We start from the raw sequence: 13,911 nt of genomic DNA on the forward strand, positions 1-13,911 counted from the left end.
GTCTAAATATGACACTGGTTGTTGCAGCACAGCCACCCTGGCCCTGTCCTTTTCATCTCTGCACACTCACAGTAATTCAGGTGTTTAGACTATAAACAGGTTTTGTCTATCTTAAACTAGCCCAGCTTGATGCCCTTTCAGATAACCTTTATTTGAACACTAAGCTGAGTATTCCTGGTTTCATCTGCCTTGTGCTACATTAATATGAAGTTAAGCAACTGAACAGGAGAAAATGAAGTCTCTGATCAAAAGGCAGCCTGGCTGGAGCACAGCTGGTTTGTAATGTCATCTCAGTGCTGCTTACAGCATGGGTCGAGGCACAGTGCCGTGTGAGACCATCTTTGGTATTTCATAACTATTGGGCAATGCCTAAGCTGGAAGGACACAGCATGCTTGGGTCCCCAAGCAGAAGGCAGGGAACCAGTGCCCCAGGTCAGCAATTCATTTCCAGGGGGATCTGTCCTGAGCGTTGCAACACTGGTTTTGTAATACAAGAGTGATTTTACAGCTCTTGATATCCTGCCTCACAGGACTCTCAGGCTGTCAAAGTCACTGCATGTATGTGATGTTTGTACAGACCAGTTTCTCTTTTTCCTACCTAAATAATGGCAAAGATTTGGAATTTCCTGTCCCTCCTCCAGCCCTTCACAAGTCCCAAAGCTTTTAAGGAGTCCTCTCATCACGTCTATGACTAGCCTCCTTGAGGCCAGTGTTGCATCAGGGCAATGATAGAAGGATAGAGGATCAAGTCATGTATGTGTCCCTTGCTTGGCAGGGGATCTTATTCATGTCTATAACATCACCAATATGCCTGTATTAAGAAGTCTGTCATACAGTATTAGTATAGAACATTAATAAGATGGGGAGGGTGCAAGGCAGGCAGAGCCCAGCTGCTCCCAGTGGTGCCTGGTGCAAGAACAGGAAGCCATAGCCACAAACCAAAACACAGAAGAGTCCCCTCTGAGCATCAGGAGCCACTTTTTACCATTAGGGTGACTGAGCATTAGAAGCAGGTGCCCAGAGAGGTGGTGCAGCCTCCCATCCTTGGAGATACCAGACATAGTCCTGACCAAATGAGTCCAACCCCTTCCAACCTCAACGCTGCTGTGATTTTGTGACTCTCAAGATGACCTCCCCATCTCTGAAACCTACCCCCCCCCCCAACCCCAGGGTCCCACATCCTTTCACATCACAGCCAAAAAGCCACCTTTTGATTCCACTTTTTTATTAAAATAGCTCCTGTATATTGCTCACATTAAAATACAGCAGTAGTTTAATTTTAAATAGAGCCACAAGTAGAGACACTCAAAAAACCCAAACCCACAGCACTGTCATAAAATAAATAAACCAGATCTGTTTATTGAAGTCTCAGACGGTCAGGGACAGGGGAGAACCATTTCAGACGCACTCAGAAGCTCTAAGACACTGTTACTACCCTACCCCTATGACACTATTTTCTCTGAACACCACGTGCAGCCTACCTACAGTACATGGACAAGAACACCAAGGCACCGGGGTCTGCAACGGTGGGTACAGTCACAAACCACAGCATAGCAAGGTCCTGCTGTACAGGAGCTGTTGGGTGATGTCCTACACTAGAACAGCATGGCAAGGCATTGCTGGGAAAGGGTGGTTAAGGTAGATGTAAATCTTTTGACACACATAGGTAAGGGTTGGGGGGGGGGGCTTAATCCCATTCCCAGCACGAGCGGATGCTTAGCCTGCTTTATCCTGCCAGTATGCAAAGCTTGAGGTGGTAATGAATTTGGTTTTGATTGGATGCTGTAATGCAACTGATTCCATGGAACAGTACATTTGCCTTCTCTTCTAGAAGTTACTTGGACTTTTGCATCTGAACAGTTAGAATATAAGCACAGAGAGGGACACAATGCCTGAAGGGCAGGTACTGGCCTTGTCTTGCTTTATACAGTGATAAAAAATAAGAGCAAATTGCCAGTGTTTGAAATTTAGGGGAAAAGAAAGAAATCGGAATCTCTTCAGCATGGGCAAGACAATGAGAGGACGTCTGCTCCATCTCCCCTCACCTCAAAACAAGCGAGAGGCCAAAGAGATCTACGGAGTGAATGTGCCCCGCAGGACGGTGGGTGTTTCAGGTGGGATCGATACGCTTTACGTGGACTGAACGTGGCCCAAGAGGTGCGGAAAGGAAAAGACAGCAAAAAAGGAATCTTCATTTCTGGTTAACATAATGCAATGGAACAGAAACTCATCCATTCCCATTGGAGAGGCACAATTCATAGAAAGCTGCATCTAAAACTTCAATGGAAACAAGTAAAAACACTAGTCCAAAAATAAATAAAGTGTAATTTACCGGTTAAGTTCTTTTGCTGGTGTAGTGCAAGGTAAGTAGTAAGGTCACAGAAGTGCAGTTTCACCTTTTGAGTATAAATACTTTCTACAAGAAGTCAGAAGAGCTACAAAATTAGTCTCCAAAAATAACTGTGCAACACATATAAGACGGACAGCATGCTTAATACATCCCAGTGTCTAAGCTACCTGTTTAAATAGGGGCTTTACCGTCCTCATCTCACCTGCCTATGCTTGGTCAGAACCAAATTCATTCACATCTCTCACTGCCTGTAAACAAGTTACCTGTATTATTGATCCCAGTATTCAGTAGCACTTCATGCCACAGTGAGTCCTGATGTCATATTCTCTACTATTGTATTAAAAGCCACAACTAAAGGAACACTTCCTAAAGGAGCAACTAGATCTGAATGATCCGCGTCTGGCATTGAGTGAACATCGCTCTCAGTTCTTTCTGTTTAATTTCATTGAGAGCTTCTTGTTCTGCAGGGCTCTTCTGGACCTTTGCCACAGCAAAGTTAATCCCTTGAGTCAATCCTGCTTGTGTGATGTTAGCAACCTGGACCATGGAACTGCGGATCTTAGCGAAGGGAGACACAGCTCTGCTGCTGCTGCTCTCGGCTGGAGAGGGAGTCATGTGGAGTCCTGTCTCGGGGTTACCAGATGCAGATCCTGGGCTCTTATGAGATCTGGTGAAGTCAGACCCACCAACAGCTAAGAGCTGAGGATTTGGCTCAGAAGACTGTACATCCAACTTGGATGGCCTGGAAGGAGCATCTCCGATAGCTTCAGCCTTGCTTTCTGCTGCCTTAGATGTATTATTGCTGCTTTGATTTACTATGTGATGGGGCTCTTGAGAACCAGCCTCAGCCTCCGAAACATCGGACACCTTGTTTTGAGCATCGTGCACAAACCTCTGGCAGTACTCATCCATAGGTTTAGCAAACTCCATCTCCACGTTGTCAGCAGAAGGCATGGCTACATCTTCACAGTCAGAGCGGTCACCCTGAGACACGTGGATCTCGGAAGGAACGTGAATGCTGATGTTCATGTCAGTGCTGCTGATGGACTGGGAGCGGCTGCCCAGCCGTGGTGCTGAGGCAATGATCCCACAGCTGGGCAGCACATAGTCTACCTGCCCTATGTTCTCCAGGGAGTCAGTCAGCTGGTTGTCCTCATCGGATTTAGAATTGGTCAGGAAGTCATCCGAGTGGAAGGAATCATTATCTGACCCTTCTGTATCAGATTCCGTGTGGACTTTAGCATCTCCCACCGGGTTCTCTAACGTTTCAAGGCTACTGTCTGATTTCCAGAGATTCACTTTCAGATTTGGTTTTAAGAAATTAACTTTCACCTCCGGCTTGGTAAAGCTGCCCAGCTTCCGCAGGTTACTGATGTTCACATTGGATTTGGTTTGCTTCACTTTTTGATTGAGAGATGAGAACTTGCTCAGTAAATAGTTCTTGCCCTGGGCCAGGGACCCTCTGTTCCGAGTCCGGATGCCAATGATGTCTTCATGGGGTTTACTGCTCTTCCTGGAAGAAAAAGAAGGAAATCTCTAATGCAAAAATCAAGGCAGTCTCATAAACAGCAACTATTTATCATCTTCCAGTCTGTTTCCATAATACAGATGGACATTTTCATTGAATTCCAGACTGGTTTGGGTCGGAAGGGAGCTTAAAGCTCATCCAGTTCCAACAACTCCCCCCACAGGCAGGGACACCTTCCACTAGAGCAGCTTGCTCCAAGCCCCGTCCAACTTGGCAAGTTTGCTCTTTCTAGTTTTGCTCCTGAAAAAAGCCCCAGAGTGGAAAGGGAGCAGAAAAACCCTGACATTTCAGAAACTAATACGCTGTTAACACCTCATCAGTATTTGTACATACAGGCTACTTCTGTTGATATATAGACAACTGAGTTATTAGTGAAAACTAAAAGAGTCTAGTAAGTATTTCTCAAGTACTGTTAAGCTTTCGTGTGCCCTCTTGTCTGAACAGGCTTGCAAAACCAGAACTGCTCCCCTCTGACTAACACTGAGGGGTTCAGAAGTTTAACTTCAGCCATCTCCTTACACAAGACCTGTAACGTGATCTTGATTTGTTAAACACTCAGCTGCAGTGGCATCCAAACCAGATTCACCCTTCAGTTTGTCTTCTTACTACAGAAGCAGACATCAAGTTCAGATAGGAAAAATGAAATTTGACATATTAACCATGGTTTGCAGTGTGTTATTTACATTTGGAAGTGTCTATAAGCACACAAGTATAAACCAGTGTTCTTGCTTATACTTCTAGATAAGCACCTGCAGGCTGTTATCATTGGAAGCAGGCAGCACATGGAGGAATTAACTCCCAGCACAGTAGCTGGATCTGAATGTTCCTTTCATGTATCCCATGCATGGCTGTTACCAGGTAGTTAGTCACTGAGAAGAGAGTGAAAGCAGGGCACAGAAGATTCACATCATTGTAGTACTCACCTCTCCAGCTTCTTTTCAATAATGGGCACATCTAATCCCATCGCTTGCTTTGTGATTCTCAGCATTTCTGCAATGCACTGAAGAGTGTCTGAAATTCAAGTAGCAGTCTGTCAGACCCTTATAAACCCTCAAAACCCCATATTCCAAAAAGCCACAGAGAAATAAGTCTGGTTTTAATGTAATTAAATTTGTTTGGGTTTTTCCTTCACCCTACAGAATAGCTGCACCCTACAAGTTGTAACTGTGATTTACAGATTACAAAGTAAGCTTGGAGAATAGACTCTCCTTAAACTCTAAATACTGGGTGTAAGTGAATCACTGCCACGATTCATCATTTGTGGAAGGAAGAGAAGCAATTATACTCATTCTAATCCTTGTTGACAAAATTCAGTGCTCGAGGTCAGAAGTGCTATTTTTCCCTTATTAGTTTTCATGTAATTCACTTAAACAACAAGCAAGAGCATTTTCAGCCATTGATTTCATTAAACAAATCAATTCCTTCCGCTCTTTAGGAGCTAATTTTAAGTTCATTTAATCAGGTTTTGGAGCAGTAAAGATCTGGACATGGAAATGTGTCCATTCTAGAGAGACATGTTTCTTTAAATCCGTATCTAAACCATTTTCCTTTGTATTAAAAGCCACATACAGTGTGTTTGTGGATTGCCCTCCCCATCCAGTTGGATTATATTAAAATATATCCTTTAGAAGTTATTCTAAGAGCAATGGAAAGTGTTTCCTAGAGAACACTTGAATATGCTTCTGTGTATAAAGCTTTCCCATATGAAACAAACCTTTTCCATCTTCTTCTGGGCTGCGTACCACAGCTCTAAGAGTGTGAAAATAGCCACTCATTTCTTTGTATTTGTAATGCAACCTCATGCAAGAGAACTTGGGTTTGCCAAAGAGAGTAGGCTCAGGCCCTGAGAAATAAACCAGGAGGTTAGAAACCTTTAACCAAACAGGGAGATATTGCAAAGACTGTACATAAATGTAGGTGTTGAGAGTCTTTTTCAGCATAAAATGCTTTGATTTGTCTTTGGAGTAGGATAGACAATTTTGAATGAAAGATTATCACAATAGCCAAACAAGCACTTACACAAAGTAATCAGAGCCTCTCCATATGTCTATTATATTCAGCCTGATTGTTTATTACAGATCACCCTTTCAAATAGAAGAGAAAGAAAGTACACCTATTATATCCTGTATTTTAGGGTATGCTCCTGTATGGATTAAAGGGAAAGCTAATAAATTTTTACCAAATGAAGTGCTTCCACTCTTCAGTGCACTGTATTATATCTTTGTTTGCTTTTATAAGGTATTTAGATGTTTCACCTATATTCTGTACACCAGGATGTGTTACAGATCTCCACGATGCACAAGTGAGACCCCTTTAACTGAACTGTTAGCAATTGCACAAAGACAGTGAAAGCTACAATAAGGAGATGATGAAATCACTATGCATTGTGTAATGAAGGAGTAAACTATCAAAGGGAGGGGGGCAAACACTGAAACACTGGGAGCCACAGAAATATCCCTTCATTCTCTCCAACAGGAGCACCCCTTTCATCTAGAAAGTCAAAAATATTACATCTTTAATACTTTCAGCTTAAAATGCTGGATTTAGCCTGCAGATGTTAGTCTTTAGCCAGTAAGTTAAATTGGGATAACAAGGCGATTTCATAACAGCATGTTTCTTACAAGATCTTGAGAAAGAAGAGTTTTAGAAAGCTATGAACCAGATCTAAAGTACAATTCAGAACCAGCTGCTGTATTTGGATCAAAGAGTGCACAAACCTGTGATTTATTCTAGAAGCTGATCCACTTATTACTGTCATTTGATAAACTGTGAAGTCTGTTTTGATGAATCCATGGGTTTAAGAGTTTGAAAGAGGGAAACTATCAGATCCCCCCTATTGATCAAAGCTTCTATTTCAAGCAGTAGCAAAAGACAGGACTGAGAGAGAACACGAGCTCAACTCTCACATCCATTATCAGCAAGAAAGCATCTTTCTAGCTGTGGTGGACCACACAGGGTATACAGTGAGGCTAGCTGTTTCAATACATTTGTAAGATGCTCTGATAAGTGCTCAGGCTATTGTTAAGAGCATTCAATAAAGGTATCTGGTGACTACATTCTTACCTATTTCTATTTTTTCCAGCGCTTCAAGACTTAACCTTTGGTACTGATTCACCTTGTCGATTTCATCATCATAACTAGAAGAAAAAAGAATCAGAATTTAATGCCTTTACCGTTCTAAAACAGAGCTACTAGAAATAAACTGCACATAGTAAGGCAAAGCGGTAACTTACTAGGCCACGTAGTAAGCAGAATTAGAAAGTAACAGCAGAACATCCACATCCTTATGAGTGGCATCAATGAGACTAAGGAAGGGGAAGAAGAAAAGGAATGAATACAGAGAAGTGTATTTGCAAAGCTGTAACCCACCCCTAGTGTATTTTAGGGAGGCTCTTACACTTGAGGGCACTTTACAACAAGAGGTTTCAACTATGGTAGGGTAGCTATGTGATGCTGCTGCTGCCTCTTCAGAGCCACTGGAAAAACCAAGGCTTGTGAAGTGCCTCACCTAACAAGTTGTGATGTGACATTAGACTGCCATAGAATAAGTGAATCCACATAAGCAACACTCCCTCTTAAACCTGGAGTTACCCAATAGCTCAGATAGGTCAGTTAGCAGGTCCAAAAATAAATAGGAAGCCCACAAGCTATTGCAAATGCTAACAGAGAAATGGAAAAATGCCTCAGACTTTAAGGTGACGAGTGTGTGCTTTGAATAGCTGCCATAACGTCCTGCTTCGCTATTTTTAGATGCTACAGCATAACCTACTGAAGATCTAATCACTACCTTTCTTCTACAAGTTGGAGAACTCTGAACTTGATAAGGAGACTTCTGAGTGAAGTTCGAGTTCACGCTCACTACTCTTAATGAAGAGAAACCTAGGCTTTCCTACTACTGACTCATTACACAAGAATCTAATCTGATCAGATATGGCTTTGAAGTAAGTTACACTTTCCCTGTAAAGCAATAAGGAACAACAGCTCCTCAAACAGCCTCTGTGAGAGCAAAGGGGAGTTTAGAAGTTCTCTTCATGATGCCTACCACATTTTGGCAGTATTAACTGAATGCATGCATTTCCAGGTGTTGTCTCCAAGGTAATGCAGGTAATTCCAGCACGCACCATTCTTATGGCATTTGGGAAAAGTAAATGTTTAGGTAACCTTTACTTCTACAATTACAAGGATTCAATCCCTTTAAGAACTCTTGTCATTCCACCAAACTGCCCACTTGTATTGTGTTAACTCATCAGCTACCAAAATCATTTAACACCAGTAGCATTTAACAGAGGTGCCACAGTGGCAGCTGAACAATTACGACCTTATTTGACAAACCTTGGATCACAGTCAATAAGAGCCCATCCTCCATGGAATTTTTCATCATCTGGTAAGAGCAGTTTCATGTAGCTCTGCAAAAGCTGGCTGATCAACTCCTGATGGCTCCTCAGGTTCTCCTTATGCAGAGCTTCATGCTCTTTCTCTTTTGTAAATATGGAGTAAAGATCCTCTGTCACAGGGATACCCTGCATCAAATCTAAATGAATCCCACAAGGGACCAAACAAAAGACCAACAGTTAAAAGTGATGCACACCAATGGTCTGTTGAGTACTTTGTAAATTCCTCCCAGTGTTCCATAGTTAAAGATACTGTTGGGAAATTGCTATTCTTTCTGAATAGAATGTTGCCTGACACTGAACACTCAGTAGGCAGAACACTATTTTCTCTCAGTGAAAAGCAAGGGCTAACTTATCATTTTAAGAAACACTTGCTACATAAATCTAACTTTGTCTAAAGGAGCAGTGTTACAAGACAGTTAATGCTAAAATGGAGTTAGGAGTAAATTCTAAGGTGTCTTAACTGCATGTAATCCTTGTGAATTGAGTGCTGTTTAATCTCCAAATGGAGAGTGACTGCTCAATGCGTCCACTACAGAGACCTACTGAATGTCTCTCTCTATATATATTGAACAATACATACACTCACTGAATGTCTCCGTGTATATATAGAACAATATATACACATACTGAATGTCTCTGTATATATATATATATATTGAATACATGCACATACTGAATGTCTCTGTGTTTATATATTGAACAATACATACACTGAATGTCTCTGTACATATATATTGAACAATATATACATTCACTGAATGTCTCTGTACACATATATTAAACAATATATACACTCACTGGATGTCTCTGTACATATATATTGAACAACATATACACTCAAGGTGCTTTTAATCTTCAGGAAAATTAAGTCAGTGAAAAAAATAAGCCAAGATGATTTTAATAAACTTTGCTAAATCGGATAGTTCAGCAGAGTTGAAATTCTGTTCTTACCTATGACTGCTTGCCTGTAAGCATCCCTGAAACGATTCAAGTAGTATCTGTTTGCAGAGTTAACTCCATCCTTCATGACCCCTGCCAGCTTTCTCTCACCGGTCCTTGTGAAGTCACCCTGTCACACAGAACATGGGAGTCACGCACATAAGCGGCTGTGCAGGAGCAGCCTCAGCTCAAAAGCTTTGGCATTCTGAAATTTAGGGTGGTGAGGCACTGGAATGGGTTGCCCAGGGAGGCTGTGAATGCTCCATCCCTGGCAGTGTTCAAGGCCAGGCTGGACAGAGCCTTGGGTGACATGGTTTGGTGTGAGGTGTCCCTGCCCATGGCAGGGGGGTTGGAACTGGATGATCTTAAGGTCCTTTCCAACCCTAACTATTCTATGATTCTATGAAACTCTGAATAGATGACAGCTCAGAAGTTACGTTCAAGTAACTATTTCATACAGAAAAATACTGATTTTCAAAGAGCATCTACTTCTTACGGCATTGTTTGACTCTGCTGAGAATCTTAGGCTTGTGACAGACATGATTCTATATGAAGTCCTAATAGAAAACAGTAATATGGGCATAAATGCCAGCTAACATGAAGGCAGAACTTTCAAGATATCAGTCACTGCAATACTTGAATACCTCAAAAAGAATTATGTTTTGGCCTTTAACGTAAAAGGAACAGTATTTGAGCAATGAAGAAGACTGGAACCTACTGAAAACAGTTTATCATCTCTGCTTCTGCTACCAAAACAAGACAAGCATAACATACTAAAATACAGAACATATCCTCATGAGCTCAGAAACAAGAGTTTCTAAATCATGGAAGGCTTAGGAAGGGAATAAAAAGCAGTTTTGGTAGTTGCACTTCATTAGAGGATTCTATTTTCAGAGATGCTCTGAACACTGGCACAGTGCAGTTCTAAAAGCCACAACAACCACTATGAAGAACATTTCCAGTGTTTCACTTTCAAATTAAAAAGAAATATCACAAGTTGGAAACAAATTTAATCCATGAACCTCAAGAGGGAGTAGAGAAATCTTCAAGCAGAATGGCTGAAAATTTAGATGTATAAATAGAGTTCTATGATTCAGATTTAAATACTCATAGTCAAGACAAGTGCCCATGGCAGGGGGACTGGAACTAGATGATCTTAAGGTCCTTTACAACCAAAACCATTCTATGATTCTATGCCAGGCTGGGGTTTATTATATTTTCTTTTAAATATTAATGTAATAGACTAATCAGTTCAGTAGAGAGATTTTTAAAAGATATTTAAGTGTAAGCATTTCCACTGTAAAGGTTTTTCCAATGCCAAATACCAGGAACACTAAAAATTGTTCCATTGACCATTAAGATCATCCAGTTCCAACCCCCCTGCCATGGGCAGGGACATCTCACACTAAACCATGTCACCCAAGGCTCTGTCCATCCTGGCCTTGAACACTGCCAGGGATGGAGCGTTTACCACTTCTTCGGGCAACCTGTTCCAGCACCTCACCACCCTCGCAGGAAAGAACTCCTTCCTTATATCTAACCAGCTTTGTATCTCTATGTAACACTAACAGAATGAAGTTAAAACTACAGCCAGCACTGCCTGGACACCCAATTCTTCTCCAATACACACCAAGTGTGATACAAAATACCCCTCTATTGAAAGGTCTCATGTCTCTCCAAAACAAAACCATGCAGAATATTTGGCTAACTTTGTTACATATCTTTGTTCTCCATGGGACATAAAACCAGGAAGATAAGATACTACTCATCATCAGAACAGATCACACTGTTCACTCCTTACCTTTAAGGCTGCTGTGCCAGCATACTGCCGGCTTATGGCATCTCCATTGTTTGCCCACATTATCTGGTAGATTCTATTGCATTTCACTGGCAAAGGCTGCTCTGGCGGCATCACACCCAGTTTTTTGAGCTGGAATTTGACAGACACATTAATATAAGGTTCAAGATAAAAATCATTCTCAATAGCAGAGCTTGATAAAGACAATGGGCACACTGCCAAGCAGTTCATTGTTAAATTTTATGAGATCTGAAACAGAAACCCATTCTGCTAATTTGTCAGATTAATTGTTAGCAAGGAATCCCTAATTCGTTGTTAAACATCCCATCACTGGATGCAGCAGTAATATATTCATTATGAATGTGGGAGTTAATCTTCAAAAAGACTTGCTCAGGTAAAACAAGTTGCTCTAAATTACTCAAGCCAGGAAATGTTCCTGTTCTCTATAGAGAGCTATCAAAAGAACACACATCACAAAACTAGCATGGATAAACAAATTCATGTCTTCTATTGCAAAGGCATTTATGACCTCAAAGGTCTGAAGATAAAGAAATGGAATCTTTTTCCAGTTACAAGAAAAAACACACTGGAATCTTTTGCTTCTAGACACTAAAGCAAATGTAGCAGCTCCATCTTCAAACTTACTCCTCCCCCTAAATAAGCCTTAAAGCAATTTTATACGTCGTGTTTGTTATTAATGCTTGTGCAGTTTGGACAGTTAGTGTTTGACACCACAACTAAGATATTTTACTCTTCAGAAGAACCAGTACTTCAGTTTTCCCAGGATAAGGCTTGGGTACAATGCAAACGTTAGTCTTCTTACACATACTAAATTGATAAAGCAACACATATGTAACTGCAATGTAGTCACTAAATGTTAGGCAAACTGCACAGATAATTTGGACTAAATCATAGGCAAACCCCAATTTACAGCCAAGAAAACAACATTCAAGCACTCTTTGCAAGTAAGATGAAAACTGATACATATCTGTTGATTGACTCTGAAAACCCTATCAAGTTTCCAGCTGAGAGAAAACAAGTCCTGTGGTTCCAAGGAAGTGCAAAGGTAAGGTACATGTGACCCTCAGTCTTCCACTTTGTGTCAGTCACCTTCCAATGCTTAGGACATTTCCCAGTTATGAATTGATTCTGAAGTACTTCAGCTATGAGAATGATGTAACCCAACACAAGATAGTACTATAGCCATGATTACTGAAGTCCTCTTCACAACAATCTATGCAACTCTTGAACTCCTGGAGTTCATATATATATAAATCCTATTCTAAAATAACAACCACAGAATCTCTGGTCCCACCCCTTGTCCCCATTACTCTTTCTATATCAGGAACTCAAAAGCAGATGACAAACAGGAACTGCCAGATATAATGGCTGGAGCCATTCATCCTATCAAGGACCCACTTCATTCTTTATCCTTCACTCCAGGCATAGTCAGGTTTGCTCATTTTGGGCTGAGCTGTAACTGATGCTTCAAAGTTTCAGTTACAGTACTATTTAAGTCTTCACAAGGGAAGATATCATACTGAGTTCCTATATCAAAAAGTAGCTAGGGAAGCTAGTAGTAGGGAAGCTAGTAGTAGGGAAGCTAGTAGTAGGGAAGCTAGTAGTAGGGAAGCTAGTAGTAGGGAAGCTAGTAGTAGGGAAGCTAGTAGTAGGGAAGCTAGTAGTAGGGAAGCTAGTAGTAGGGAAGCTAGTAGTAGGGAAGCTAGTAGTAGGGAAGCTAGTAGTAGGGAAGCTAGTAGTAGGGAAGCTAGTAGTAGGGAAGCTAGTAGTAGGGAAGCTAGTAGTAGGGAAGCTAGTAGTAGGGAAGCTAGTAGTAGGGAAGAAGGGCAAAGAGGAGGAAGACTAAAGGAAGGACCCTCAGTCTGTTTGGAAATGCCTTTTCTATACAGGGAAAACTCTTCCAGAGCATAGTAGTCACAGCCATTTGGGATATTTACACCATGAGTTAATTACTTCCCTACACAAAGAAGCGACAACTAATCTCCCTAACTGCTGCACCACAGTATATCACTTCAGAGCAGCTAAAATTGCATCCAGAGTTTAGACCTTTAACATGTTGTTTGGGCCAGGGATTCACTGGGGATGGGAGGATGGTGTCTGTTTTCAAACTCTGCATTACTGCATAACTTAAATTGACCAAATCAAAGAAGAATATTCTCTCCAAGATGTGGACAGACACCAGTCATTACCTCTCTGAAGCATGACATCGGGCATCACTGGTTTGGAATGATTCCAAGTTTAGTTGTACATACTACTTCTAGTTTCTTAGCTCTCCGAGTAGTTTGCAAAGATCCTTTGCAGTGGAGGTTACTTTAGCATTTTCAAACACACAGAATTGCCAGTGAATAACAATGAATTGAGAAAGTACATTATTTATACATGCCTGCTGTTCCATGACCACTCTTGCAATAGCCGCCTGTACAACATTGGTACGATCCAGACAGTCCATGCAGTTAACTCGAAAAATTCCTTCCTGCTTACAAATCACGCCAGCTTGGTCAACCCTTGCAACAGAAAAAATAGAGCAAAAGCATACCGAGACACTTAAAATCCAGTGCAATTTATCAGCTCCTACAAACAGCAGAAAACTACACGAGGTACTATTTATAGTTGCATCCATCACCCCAGCCGAACCTCATTCTGAATTAGCTACTCTTGTTCCCACCTACCCTCCTCTTCAGTCTATACTAGATATCCAAAGTGCATCCTGCTGGGGCCATAAACTTGATATATAATTGGATGCTGAATTCAATTCATACATATATAATATGAGCTTTCAAGAGAAAAAGCATTTAATTTCAAGAACGCAGAAGCCAACAGTAACGACAGCAACACCTCACTCACAAAATGCATTGAACTATATATATATGGTAATTGAAAA

At 41.2% G+C, this 13,911-nt stretch overlaps 1 protein-coding gene across 1 annotated transcript in view; it reads right to left on the reverse strand.

The window, feature by feature from the left end:
- Positions 1-1,870: 1,870 nt before the first annotated feature.
- INPP5F (inositol polyphosphate-5-phosphatase F) overlaps positions 1,871-13,911 on the reverse strand; it is a 43,915-nt gene continuing 31,874 nt past the window's right edge. The window contains exons 12-20 of the mRNA XM_057417337.1: positions 13,414-13,534; positions 11,013-11,141; positions 9,224-9,341; positions 8,211-8,409; positions 7,112-7,183; positions 6,942-7,015; positions 5,593-5,721; positions 4,802-4,889; positions 1,871-3,863 (exon numbers count right to left, since the gene is read on the reverse strand). Coding sequence (XP_057273320.1) covers positions 2,729-3,863; positions 4,802-4,889; positions 5,593-5,721; positions 6,942-7,015; positions 7,112-7,183; positions 8,211-8,409; positions 9,224-9,341; positions 11,013-11,141; positions 13,414-13,534 — 2,065 coding nt within the window. The 3' untranslated portion in view covers positions 1,871-2,728. The remainder of the gene's footprint in view (positions 3,864-4,801; positions 4,890-5,592; positions 5,722-6,941; positions 7,016-7,111; positions 7,184-8,210; positions 8,410-9,223; positions 9,342-11,012; positions 11,142-13,413; positions 13,535-13,911) is intronic.

The sequence above is a fragment of the Pezoporus wallicus genome, unplaced genomic scaffold (genome assembly GCF_028554395.1).
Source record: "Pezoporus wallicus isolate ANWC-B61680 ecotype Strahan unplaced genomic scaffold, APGP_CSIRO_Pwel_v1 contig_8188, whole genome shotgun sequence".
Lineage (NCBI taxonomy): Eukaryota > Metazoa > Chordata > Aves > Psittaciformes > Psittacidae > Pezoporus > Pezoporus wallicus.